Source organism: Balaenoptera physalus (assembly GCF_965194825.1).
Source record: "Balaenoptera physalus genome assembly, chromosome: 10".
Classification (NCBI taxonomy): domain Eukaryota; kingdom Metazoa; phylum Chordata; class Mammalia; order Artiodactyla; family Balaenopteridae; genus Balaenoptera; species Balaenoptera physalus.
The window spans coordinates 63,387,200-63,401,555 of record NC_138889.1 but is presented as its reverse complement, the minus strand read 5'-3'; the positions used below and the strand labels follow the sequence as shown (position 1 = coordinate 63,401,555).

At 36.9% G+C, this 14,356-nt stretch overlaps 1 protein-coding gene across 16 annotated transcripts in view; it reads left to right on the top strand.

Annotated features, from left to right (window-relative positions):
* Nucleotides 1–14,356, top strand: part of NUP98 (nucleoporin 98 and 96 precursor) — a gene marked incomplete at its 3' end in the record, with an annotated part of 98,238 nt that overhangs the window by 44,859 nt on the left and 39,023 nt on the right. For all 16 annotated transcript variants that reach the window (XR_014250449.1, XM_082411355.1, XM_082411366.1 and 13 more), the window contains one exon: nt 2,755–2,942. Coding sequence is in view for 15 of the 16 variants with exons in the window: in XM_082411355.1 (XP_082267481.1) it covers nt 2,755–2,942 (188 nt within the window). The remainder of the gene's footprint in view (nt 1–2,754; nt 2,943–14,356) is intronic.

Sequence of the window (14,356 nt, the reverse complement as noted above, 5' to 3'; positions counted from 1 at the left end):
AGGATGTTTCTATAAAATCTGTTCTCAGAGTAGGAGAAACTTAGGTGTAATTAAGCTTTTAAGACACATTATTTATGCTTTTCACTAGGCCAGGGGGTAAATTATTTTTGTATCTGGAAGGCAGCATGACAGTGAAATAAGTGTTGAACTGGAAGTAAAGGCTGAGACTTTTCAACAGCCCTGATATGAGGCAGATATTATACTCATTTTATAGTTGAGCAAACTAAGGTTCACAGAGGCTGATTTCTCTAACATCATAATGTCTTAAGTGGCAAATCAAAATTTTTTTCTCCTGATTTCTACATAGCTTTGTCTTAATCTCTTAGGCTCTAGAAATGGTCTTCTGCTCACTGTGTTGTGGCATTAAAAGTAGTCTTTGGTCGGTTTAATCCTTTTTTTTACCACTTACAGTCTGTGAGATATTGGGCATCTCCTTTTGCCTCTCTGAATGTGTTTCATCTGTAAAATGGGAATAGCAGTTCTGTTCAGTGTTGAGAATTAGAGTAAGTTGCTCAGTATACAGAAATTATTTAGCCATTTATGTCTGACTAGTTATTGTGTTCAGCACTGAGGATACCTAATAAAAGTAAACAAGAATTTATTCTCTAAGAGCTTGCTATCTAGTGAGGAAGATCAGACCTGTACATGCTTAAATTTACTCAGCTTTAGTATAGTATATGCAGTAATAGAGAGATGAGCCCATCAACTGATGAATGGATAAACACAATGTCGTATGTCTATATAATGGAATATCATTCAGCCATAAAAAGGAATGAAGTGATGATACATGCTACAACATGGATGAATCTTGAAAACATGCTAAGTCAAAGAAGCCAAACGCAAAGGCCACATGATTCTATTTATATAAAATGTCTGGAATAGGCAAATCCATAGAGACAGAAAGTACATGCTTGCCAAGAGATAGAGGGGACTTCCCTGGTGGTCCAGTGGCTAAGACTCCGCACTCCCTATGCTGGGGGCCCGGGTTTGATCCCTGGTCAGGGAACTAGATCCCACATGCTGCAACTAAAGATTCCACATGCTGCAACTAAAAAAGTCCCACATGCCACAACTAGGATCCGACACAGCCAAATAAATAAATAATAAAATAAATGAATGTTAAAAAAAAAAAAAGAGATAAAGAGAGGAATTGGGAGGCACAGGATTTCTTTTTGTAATGAGGGAAATGTTCTGGAATTTAGTGGTTGGTGGTTGTACAGCCTTGTAAATATACTAAAACTCAACTGAATTATATGCATTAAAATGGTGAATTTTATGTTAGTGAATTTTATCTTAATAAAAATTTAAAAATATCACAGAGGGAAGAGCATAGAGTCTTCGGTGAGTTTGATAAAGGTTTTCAGAAGAGGTAAGGTTTAACTTTTTTTGAGAACATATGTAGAAGTTGGTAGATCTAGGTCAAGACATTCCAAGCAAAGGCACAGAGTTGTGAAAGATCGCAAAAGAGATTTGGGAAGGTTTGTTGTTACTGAAGTGTAAACAGTCTGCATTGTGAACAGAAGAATAAACTGTGACGGGTTTTATATTTTAGATATTGTTGTTTCAAGTGGTTATATAATCCCATGTATACTGTTTAGGAAAACAAATGTATAACATCCTGAAGATGCTATGGAGACATAGTAAAGGTGCCATCAAAACCAACCTGAAGACTAATTAATTTAGTTGTATGTCTCCTCCACTAAGTTGTAATACCCTCAAATATCAGGGAGAGTAATTGTATTATTATTATTATTTTAAATAAATTTATTTATTTATTTATTTATGGCTGCATTGTGTCTTCGTTGCTGCACACTGGCTTTCTCTAGTTGCGGCGAGTGGGGGCTACTCTTCATTGTGGTGCGCGGGCTTCTCATTGCAGTGGCTTCTCCTGTTGCGGAGCATGGGCTCTAGGCATGTGGGCTTCATTAGTTGTGGCATGTGGGCTCAGTAGTTGTGGCTCGCGGGCTCTAGAGCGCAGGCTCAGTAGTTGTGGCGCACGGGCTTAGTTGCTCCGCGGCATGTGGGATCTTCCTGGGCCAGGGCTCGAACCCATGTCCCCTGCATTGGCAGACGGATTTTTAACCATTACACCACCAGGGAAGTCCCAATTGTATTATTTTTATTCTTAGTGTTTGACTCATGGTAATTATCAGCGTTTATTAAATGGTGGATAAATGCAAGCTAATATCTATCCATTTTTTCAGAGTGATGTAGATTGCATAAAAGTTGAATATTTATGGCTGTGTCTCACTTCTTCTTGAAGGATAAGATTTTTGGTTTAATTGAAAAGTAATTAGGCTTAGAATTATTTTGGTATTATATTTTCTTAAAATTGAATGTAAATATCGTCGTCTTTGTTTTAGAAAGCAAAACAACTGCAGGCTATTCTCTTTTGTAAGATGAAGAGAAGTGCACATGGTATGTTAATATGTTCTGTTAGTACATTTCGATTTACAAAGCACTTCAGATGCAGTTATCTCAATTACATTTTGAAACAAGTCAGACAAACCCATTGAAATGGGGGCTGGGGAGATGAATGAAAATCAATTATAGAGAAATAAAGACAGTTACATTAGCATTCACACTTACATACAAAGTTGGGTGGGAAATCCTTGTGTTTTGGGAGCCAAGACTCCAAGAGGGATCTAGCAGGTAAATGGCAGGGATGAGGTGTGAACTCTGGTCTTCTGATTTTTAAGGCCAATATCATATTTGAGTTAAACTAGAACTTTCCTTGATTTTTTTGTTTTTCAGAGATTGAAACCAACAAATCCAGCAGCCCAGAAGGCTCTCACAACACCTACACATTATAAACTGACACCCCGCCCTGCCACCAGAGTCCGACCGAAGGCTTTACAAACAACAGGCACAGCCAAGTCACATCTCTTTGATGGGCTAGATGACGATGAACCATCCTTAGCCAATGGAGCATTCATGCCCAAGTGAGTTTCTGTTAAATTAGATGTAAAATACTAATATAAACTAAGTGTAAAACTGTTTACTTAAATGTGCTACAAATGTTATACATTTTTTCCTTAATGTGATAAATATAGAATGTCATGAAGAAGAATAAAAATAACTCGCTCACTCCCAGGGATAATCATAGTTAACATAAACATGTTTTGGTTTAACATGCTTCAAGTTTTACATATATCATGTTATTTGGTTTTGTTTTTGATAAGCTAGTGCTTACATTATTTTAAGCAGAAGACACTGTTTTCTTACAACTCAAATTGGCCAAACTAGTTAAGAAAAAAATATATATACGTATACACACATTTGTTTTAATTCCTACACATATAGATATTAAATAATAAAATAATAATAAATAATTACATTGAAAATAAATTCAGGAAAGTATGTAGAAGAGTTGTTGGTAAACATTGAAAATTATACTTAAAGTATGCAAACATGCCTTATTAGAGTGTTAATATATATAATACATGGGGGAAAAAACTGAAGAAAAATACATACCAAAGTGTCAATAGTAGTTAACTTCTGGAGATACAATATCAGGGCATTTCATTTCTAAGTTGTTTATTTTTCTAGATGCATTGCTAAACACACACAGAGGCTTTTTTTAAATACCGAATACTTTTCTAATCAAAAGGGAAAGCTTTTTTTTTTTTTTTTTTTAAGCTTTGGGGGGAAAAGTAGGAATTCATCTCTTACAGTTCTTAGTCTATGAATGTTATAAAGTGTAAAAAATTATCACTCCTTTTTTTCTCTTAAAAGTATGGTGGGCAGCTGCTAAAGAAAAGATGGAAAGTCCGATTTTATGCATTTCTTTAGAACATCATTGGATTTTTTGAAGGCAGGGACTGTGTATTATTCATGTTTATGTCCCCAGCATTTAGCAAATTGTTCGGCACAGAGTAAATAAAAAGGGCTTAGAGTCACCCTTTTTAGTCCAGTCATCAGATCAACAACTTTCAGGGCAATTTCACCAGGTCTTAGGATCTACAAATATGATATACAAATAGAGAGGATTGGAGTGGGAAAGCACACGTTTTGCTGTTAATATGGTATCCCCTTTCTGGCTTCTACTTTTGTGGTGTTGCTCTCAACAGTCTTTACTTGATGTATCAGAAGTACACGGTTTACCTGTCACTTTTCCTTGATTTACTTTCCTGGAAAGTGGCTTCCCCCACTTTTCTAGTTTTGTTCCTACCTTACTGGTTGCTCCTTCTGTCTCCCTTGCTGGTTCCTCTTCTTCCTGGCCTCTTAAAATTGGAGTGCCCCTAGGCTCAGTTCTTGATCACATTATCTTTACTCACTCCCAAAGTGATTTAATTTAATTTCAAGACTTTTTGATCATCTGTAGTCTAATTCTCAAACGTTTATCTCCAGCCTGGCCCTCTCTCGCAAACTCCAGACTCTTATATCCAATATCCAGCCCTACTCAACATCTCCACTTGCATGTCTAATAGACATTTATTTCAAAATTAATCTGTCCAGAACTGAACTGATCTTCCACCTTAAAGCTATTCCACCCAAAGCCTTTCCTGTTGCAGATAATTGCATTTCTATCGCTCTAGTTGTTCAGGCCAAAAATTTTGGAATCATCATTAACTTTTTTCATACATCCCATATCTAAGCCATCAGCAAATCTTTGTTCTGCCTTTAAAAATTATCCAGAATCTGACCAGTTTTACCACCTTCACTGCTACTAATTACCTTGACCCAAGGCACCATCATCTCTTGACTGAATTACTGCAATATTCTCCTAACTGATCTTTTTGCTTTTACCTTTGTTCCTTTGCATTCTGTTCAGAATACAGCTAACAGTGATTCTTTTGAAGTGTAAGTTAGACCATGTCACTCTCTATCCAAAACTCAATTGTGGTTTGTACTTCACCCAGTAAAAGCTGAATTCCTTACAATGGCATATGAGGCCCTATAAGAACTGACGTTCCATTACCTCTGTAAACACATCTACTACTGTCTTCACTGTTTACTCCACTATAATCTCCTTGCTGCTGTTAGGACAAGAAAGGCATGCTATCGCCTTTGGATCGTTGCTCCAATTGTTCTCTTTGCCTAAAACACTTCTCCCCATAAATCCTAATAGCTAACTCTCTTACTCTTTACTCAAATGTCACATCGGTGACTACTACTCTGGCCACCCTATTTTAAATTTTACCCATCTTTTCTCTTGTCAGAACTCCACATGTTCTTTTATTTATTTATTTTTTCTGCCAGTTATGCCAGCATCATTTGTTAAACAAACTGCACCATTCCCAAGGGAATGTAAATGCTACCCTTGATATATTAAGTCAGATTCTCTATTCAGGTTATATGCTTGTTCGTTTGCATGTGTGTTTATTCTTTTTTTTTTTTAAGTTTTAAATAACTTATTGAAATATAGTTGATTACAGTGTTGTGGGGGGTTTTGTTTTTTTGGCTGCATTGGGTCTTCATTGCTGCGCGTGGGCTTTCTCTAGTTGCGGCGAACGGGGGCTACTCTTCGTTGTGGTGCATGGGCTTCTCATTGCGGTGGCTTCTCTTGTTGTGGAGCACAGGCTCTAGGCACGTGGGCTTCAGTAGTTGTGGCTCACGGGCTCAGTAGTTGTGGCTCACGGGCTCAGTAGTTGTGGCACACGGGCTTAGTTGCTGTGAACAAGACACATTCCTCTGTCACAAACTATGGGGGAAGAGAGATGTTGACAAAATAATCACAAGTGAGACAAGTGACAGGAGAAGTAGAGATTGCCACTGTAGGAGAGACTAACAGAATGATGAAGGAAAGCTTCTCTGAGGATGTGTTGTTTAAACTGAAGAGGGATAGGGAGGACTGTCAGGCAGAGGGAGTATTTTGATGTTTCTGGTTTTAAATACACATATATATTTTTTCAAGTGGATATAATTTTATTTTCCAGTTTTTTTTTCAATGTTTGTTTCAAACATGACTTGACCAAGATAGTCTCTCCCCCCACCGCCCCATTTATATAAAATACTGGAAAGTGCAAGTTGTTGCCTGGACATGAGGGAGAGGTCTTGGAGGGATAGAAAGGAGAGATTACAAGGTGTATGAGGAGACTTCTGGGTGTTTATGGCTATGTTGTTTTTCTTGATTGTGATGATGGTTTCACTGGCGTATACACATGTCAAAACTTACCGAATTGTACAATTTAATATGTGCTGTTTACTGTATGTCAATTCTGAACTAATAAATAAATGTAGCAAGGTTGTGGGAAACAAGTTCAATACAAGTTCAAACAAGTAACTCTTATTCCTATATCGCTGTATTCCTATAAGCCAAGTGAGGGCAGTGACGTAAATATGGCGAAATATACATGAATCTGTCACTTGTTTTTACTTATGAAATATTTCATTGTTGAAATAAATCTGGTGTTCAGAGTCACAGTTTTGCTTTCACAAATTGTGCAACACTTTTCTGTTCTTTGGCTTCTTGTGTCTGTTCCTTGTACCTGTCTCACCTTGATATTTCTGATTCCAGTCCTCTTCACATTTGCCTGACACTGTTTTTATGTTTCATATTTAGTTCCTTGTCTTTTAGTTGTACGTTCTTCATGTGAAACATTTAATTAAACCATCTTCTCTCCTCCCCCCCACCCCACCCCTGTTGCTGTGTTTCCATCCATTGCAGCTAGTATTTTCTGTGATCACCAGGTTGTTTGCTCTTTGGCCAGAAGGGACCCTTTCACGTTGGCTCCTAAGCCCTTTCCATAGGCCCTGATAGTGTTTGGTAACTTACTTTCTTGTAGAGTTCACCATGTCAAATTTTGTCCAGGATTTTTTTTGCCTTCTGTGTTCCTGATTTAGATTGGCTTGGATGTTCCTGTCATATAATTTCCTTACCCAGTTTTGGTATAAAAATTAGGCTGACCTCACAAATTGTATCATTTCCTCTATTTTCTGGAAGACTTTGTGTAAGATAGGCCTTTTTCCCCCCCTTCCATTAGATGTTGGATACCGGTGAAGATACAAGTCTGAAGTATTATTTGTAGTAAGGTGTTTTGTTCTAATTATTGACTTTAAAGTTATAGGACATCAGCTTTTTCATTTTTTTGAGTCACTTTTGACAAGTTATGTTCTTATAATATTAATTTCAGCTCATTAAAATTCCAAACTTACTGGCATAAAGTTGTTTAAAAATATCCTTACTGTCTTTTTCATTTCTGTATAATCTGTGGGGATGTCTGTGTTTTCATTCCTGACATGTGGGTATTTTGTGCCTTCTCATTTTATCAATGTGGTCAGGGATCTACCAGTGTAACTGACCACTTCAAAGAACTAACTTCTGGCATTATTGATGCTCTCGAGTCTGATTCCTATTTCATTAATTTTTAATTGTATTTATCATATTTTCACTAATATTTATTTTTAGTCCCTTCCCCCCTCTTTTTAAAAAAATTTTTTTTTAATTTATTTTATTTTTGGCTGCATTGGGTCTTTGTTGCTGCACATGGGCTTTTCTCTAGTTGTGGCGAGCAGGGGGCTACTCTTCGTTGCGATGCACAGGCTTCTCATTGCGGTGGCTTCTCTTGTTGTGGAGCATGGGCTCTAGGTGCGCGGGCTCAGTAGTTGTGGCTCACGGGCTCTAGAGCTGAGGCTAAGTAGTTGTGGTGCACAGGCTTAGTTGCTCCGCAGCATGTAGGATCTTCACGGACTGGGGCTCGAACCCGTGTCCCCTGCATTAGCAGGTGGATTCTTAACCACTGTGCCACCAAGGAAGTCCATTCCCCCCTCTTTTTATGGTATTTAATTTTCTGTCCTTTGTCTAAATGGATGCTTAGCTTTTATTTTCAACTTTCCTTTTCAAATATTAATATATGCATTTAGAGATGTAAATTTCCCTTTTAGTTCAGCTCTATTTGTACTCTACAAGTTTTGATATGGAGTACTCTTAATGTTCAAAAAATAATTATATGATAAATGTTTTCTGATTTTCATGGGGTTTTTTGAGCCTTGGGTTATTCAAGAATATAAATTCCTAACATGGAGATTTTTAAGTTATCTCTTTGTTACTGATTTCTAGCTTATGTGCAAAAGAAAAAAGTACTTCAGGTGATTTCAGTTCTTTGAAACTTGTGGCTTGCTTTAATAGTCCAACATATAGTTAGTTTTCATAAACATTCCATGTGTATTTGAAAAGAATATTTATTCCATAATTGTTGGGTATGGTGATATTAAACTAAGCTTGCTAATCATTTAGGTCTTCTACATACATAGTGATTTATTTGGTTTGGATATTTCAGTTACTTTATTCCCTTAACCTCCAGTATCACAAAAACGTATATGAGCACATCTGCAGTTTTCCTAAATTTATCTATTTTAATATTTAACAGCTTTTACAAATGTGTGCATGAATTACTTGTGTTTTTTTACTTACTAATTTTTATTGTGGTAAAATATACATGAAAATGGTTAAAATGGTAAAATTTATGTTATGTACAATTGCAATTCAGTTGTGTTAAGTATATTTACAATATTGTGTAACTATCACCACCAGTATCTCCAGAACTTCATCATCCCAGACAGAAACTCTGTACCTGCCATGCAATAATTCCCTATTTTCTTCTTCCCCCAGAAGAAGAAACCTGTTAACCTCTGTATTACTTTCTGTCTGTTAAGAATTTGCCTATTTTAGATACCTCATATACAGAGAATCATACAGAATTTATTCTTTTTTTCATGTCTGGATTATTTTACTTGGCATAATGTTTTATTTTATTTGTTTAAATTACTTTTATTGGAGTATAGTTGCTTTACAATGTTGTGTTAGTTTCTGCTGTACAGAAAAATGAATCAGCCATACATATACACATATCCTCTCCCTTTTGGACTTCCTTCCCATTCATGTCACCACAGTGCATTAAGTAGAGTTCCCTGTGCTATACAGTATGTTCTCATTAGTTGGCATAATGTTTTAGAGGTTCATTAAGTTGTAGCATGTATCAAAACGTCATTTCTTTTTAAGGCTGAATAATATTCCACTGTATGGTTAACCCACATTTTGTTTATCCATTCCATCTATTGATGGACTTTTGGGTTGTTTCCACCTTTTAGCTATGTGAATAGTGCTGCTATAAATGTTGGTGTACAAGTATCAGAGTCCCGGTTTCAATTCCTTTGAGTATATATCCAGGACTGGAATTGTTTGGTCATACATTGATTCTATACTTAACCTTTTAAGAACTGCCAAACTGTTCGGGCTACCTGAAAAAGAATTCAGAGTAATGGTATAATAAAGGTGATCCAAAACCTTGGAAATAGAATGGAGAAAATACAAGAAACGTTTAACAAGGACGTAGAAGAACTAAAGAGCAAACAATGATGAACAACACAATAAATGAAATTAAAAATTCTCTAGAAGGAATCAGTAGCAGAATAAATGAGGCAGAAGAACAGATAAGTGACCTGGAAGATAAAATAGTGGAAATAACTACCTCAGACCAAAATAAAGAAAAACGAATGAAAAGAATTGAGGACAGTCTCAGAGACCTCTGGGACAACATTAAACACACCAACGTTCGAATTATAGGGGTCCCAGAAGAGGAAGAGAAAAAGAAAGGGACTGAGAAAATATTTGAAGAGATTATAGTTGAAAACTTCCCTAATATGGGAAAGGAAATAGTTAAGTCCAGGAAGCGCAGAGTCCCATACAGGATAAATCCAAGGAGAAACACGCCAAGACACATATTCATCAAACTATCTATCAAAAATTAAATACAAAGAAAACATACTAAAAGCAGCAAGGGAAAAACAACAAGTAACATACAAGGGAATCCCCATCAGGTTAACAGCTGATCTTTCAGCAGAAACTCTGCAAGCCAGAAGGGAGTGGCAGGACATATTTAAAGTGATGAAAGGGAAAAACCTACAACCAAGAATACTCTACCCAGCAGGGATCTCATTCAGACTTGATGGAGAAATTAAAACCTTTACAGACAAGCAAAAGCTAAGAGAATTCAGCACCACCAAACCAGCTTTACAACAAATGCTAAAGGAACTTCTCTAGGCAGGAAACACAAGAGAAGGAAAAGACCTACAATAACAAACCCAAAACAATTAAGAAAATGGTAATAGGAACAAACATATCGATAACTACCTTAAATGTAAATAGATTAAATACTCCAACCAAAAGGCATAGATTGGCTGAATGGATACAAAGACAAGACCTGTATATATGCTGTCTACAAGAGACCCACTTCAGACCTAGGCACACATACAGACTGAAAGTGAGGGGATGGAAAAAGATATTGCATTCAAATGGAAATCAAAAGAAAGCTGGAGTAGCAATTCTCATATCAGACAAAATAGTCTTTAAGATAAAGACTATTACAAGAGACAAAGAAGGACACTACATTAATGATCAAGGGATCAATCCAATAAGAAGATATAACATTTGTAAATATCTATGCCCCAACAGAGAAGCACCTCAATACATAAGGCAAATGCTAACAGCCATAAAAGGGGAAATCAACAGTAACACAATCATAGTAGGGGACTTTAACACCCCACTTTCACCAATGGACAGATCATCCAAAATGAAAATAAATAAGGAAACACAGGCTTTAAATGATACATTAAACAAGATGGACTTAATTGGTATTTATAGGACATTCCATCCAAAAATAACAATATACTTTCTTCTCAAGTGCTCATGGAACATTCTCCAGGATAGATCATATCTTGGGTCACAAATCAAGCCTTGGTAAATTTAAGAAAATTGAAATTGTATCAAGTATCTTTTCCGACCACAACACTATGAGACTACATATCAATTACAGAAAAAAATCTGTAAAAAAAACTACAAACACATGGAGGCTAAACAATACACTACTAAATAACCAAGAGATCACTGAAGAAATTAAAGAGGAAATCAAAAATACCTAGAAACAAATGACAGTGAAGAAAACACAACGACCCAAAACCTGTGAGATGCAGCAAAAGCAGTTCTTAAGACGGAAGTTTATAGCAATACAATCCTGCCTCAAGAAACAAGAAACATCTCAAACAACAGAACCTTATACCTAAAGCAATTAGAGAAAGGAGAACAAAAAAACCCCAAAGTTAGCTGAAGGAAACAAATCATAAAGATCAGATCAGAAATAAATGAAAAAGAAATGAAGGAAACAGTAACAAAGATCAGTAAAACTAAAAGCTGGTTCTTTGAGAAGATAAACAAAATTGATAAGCCATTAGCCAGACTCATCAAGAAAAGGAGAAGACTCAAATCAATAGAATTAGAAATGAAAAAGGAGAAATAACAACTAACACTGCAGAAATATAAAGGATCATGAGAGATTACTACAAGCAGTTATATGCCAATAAAATGGACAACCTGGAAGAAATGGAAACATTCTTAGAAATGCACAACCTTCCGAGCCTGAACCAGGAAGAGAGAGAAAATATAAACAGACCAATGACAAGCACTGAAATTGAGACTGTGATTAAAAATCTTCCAACAAACAAAAGCCCAGGACCAGGTGGCTTCACAGGTCAATTCCAGCAAACATTTAGAGAAGAGCTAACACCTGTCCTCAAACTGTTCCAAAATATAGCAGAGGGAGGAACACTCCCAAACTCATTCTATGAGGCCACCATCACCCTGATACCAAAACCGGACAAAGATGTCACAAAGAAAGAAAACTACAGGCCAATATCACTGATGAACATAGATGCAAAAATCCTCAACAAAATACTAGCAAACAGAATCCAACAGCACATTAAAAGGGTCATATACCATATCAAGTGGGGTTTATCCCAGGAACGCAGGGATTCTTCAATATATGCAAATCAATCAATGTGATAGACCATATTAACAAATTGAAGGAAAAAAACCATATGATCATCTCAATAGATGCAGAAAAAGCTTTCGAAAAAATTCAACACCCATTTATGATTAAAAAAAAACCTTCAGAAAGTAGGCATAGAGGGAACTTACCTCAACATAATAAAGGCCATATGTGACAAACCCACAGCCAACATCGTCCTCAATGGTGAAAAACTGAAACCATTTCCGCTAAGATCAGGAACAAGACAAGGTTGCCCACTCTCACCACTATTATTCAACATAGTTTCGGAAGTGTTAGCCACAGCAATCAGAAAAGAAAAAGAAATAAAAGGAATCCAAATCAGAGAAGAAGAAGTAAAGCTGTCACTGTTTGCAGATGACATGATAGTATACATAGAGAATCCTAAAGATGCTACCAGAAAACTACTAAAGCTAATCAATGAATTTGGTAAAGTAGCAGGATATAAAATTAATGCACAGAAATCTCTTGCATTCTTATACACTAATGATGAAAAATCTGAAAGAGAAATTAAGGAAACATTCCCATTTACCACTGCAACAAAAAGAGTAAAATACCTAGGAATAAACCTACCTAAGGAGACAAAAGACCTGTATGTATGCAGAAAACGAGAAGACACTGATGAAAGAAATTAAAGATGATACAAACATGTGGAGAGATATACCATGTTCTTGGATTAGAAGAATCAACATTGTGAAAATGACTATGCTACCCAGAGCATCTACAGATTCAATGCAGTCCCTATCCAACTACCAATGGCATTTTTCACAGAACTAGAACAACAAATTTCACAATTTGTATGGAAACACAAAAGACCCTGAAGTGCCAAAGCAATCTTGAGAAAGAGAAATGGAGCTGGAGGAATCAGGCTCCTGGACTTCAGACTATATACTACAAAGCTACAGTCATCAAGACAGTATGGTACTGGCACAAAAACAGACATATAGATCAATGGAACAGGATAGAAAGCCCAGAGATAAACCCACCCACATATGGTCACCTTATTTTTGATAAAGTAAGCAAGAATATACAATGGAGAAAAGACAGCCTCTTCAATAAGTGGTGCTGGGAAAACTGGACAGCTACATGTAAAAGAATGAAATTAGAACACTCCCTAACACCATATACAAAAATAAACTCAAAATGGATTGAAGACCTAAATGTAAGGCCAGACACTATCAAACTCTTAGAGGAAAACATAGGAAGAACACTCTTTGACATAAATCACAGCAAGATCCTTTTTGGCCCACCTCCTAGAGAAATGGAAATAAAAACAAAAACAGGGGGCTTCCCTGGTGGTGCAGTGGTTGAGAATCTGCCTGCCAATGCAGGGGACATGGGTTCGAGCCCTGGTCTGGGAAGATCCCACATGTCGCGGAGCAGCTAGGCCCGTGAGCCACAATTACTGAGCCTGCGCGTCTGGAGCCTGTGCTCCGCAACAAGAGAGGCCGTGATAAGGAGAGGCCTGCACACCGCGATGAAGAGTGGCCCCCACTTGCCGCAACTAGAGAAAGCCCTCTCACAGAAACGAAGACCCAACACAGCCATAAATTAATTAATTAATTAATTAATTAATTAAATTAAAAAAAAAGATGGGATCTAATGAAACGTAAAAGCTTTTGTACAGCAAAGGAAACCATAAACAAGCCTAAAAGACAACCCTCAGAATGGGAGAAAATATTTGCAAACAAAGCAACTGGCAAAGGATTAATCTCTAAAATTTACAAGCAGCTCATGCAGCTCAATATCCAAAAAACAAACAACCCAATCCAAAAATGGGCAGAAGACCTAAATAGACATTTCTCCCAAGAAGATATACAGATTGGCAACAAACACATGAAAGGATGCTCAACATCACTAATCATTAGAGAAATGCAAATCAAAACTACAATGAGGTATCACCTCACACCGGTCAGAATGGCCATCATCAAAAAAATCTACAAACAACACTGGAGAGGGTGTGGAGAAAAGGGAACCCTCTTACACTGTTGGTGGGAATGTAAATTGATACAGCCACTATGGAGAACAGTACAGAGGTTCCTTAAAAAACTAAAAATAGAACTACCATATGACCCAGCAATCCCACTACTGGGCATATACCCTGAGAAAACCATGATTCAAGAAGAGTCATGTACCACAATGTTCATTGCAGCTCTATTTACAATAGCCAGGACATAGAAGCAACCTAAGTGTCCATCGACAGATGAATGGATAAAGAAGATGTGGCACATATATACAATGGAATATGACTCAGCCATAAAAAGAAACGAAATGGAGTTATTTGTAGTGAGGTGGATGGACCTAGAGTCTGTCACACAGAGTGAAGTAAGTCAGAAAGAGAAAAACAAATACCGTATGCTAACACATATATATATGGAATCTAAAAAAAAAAAAAAATTGGTTCTGAAGAACCTAGGGGCAGGACAGGAATAAAGACACAGACGTAGAGAATGGACTTGACACGGGGAGGGGGCAGCGTAAGCTGGGATGAAGTGAGAGAGTGGCATGGACTACCAAATGTAAAATCGGTAGCTAGTGGGAAGCAGCCACACAGCACAGGGAGATCAGCTCGG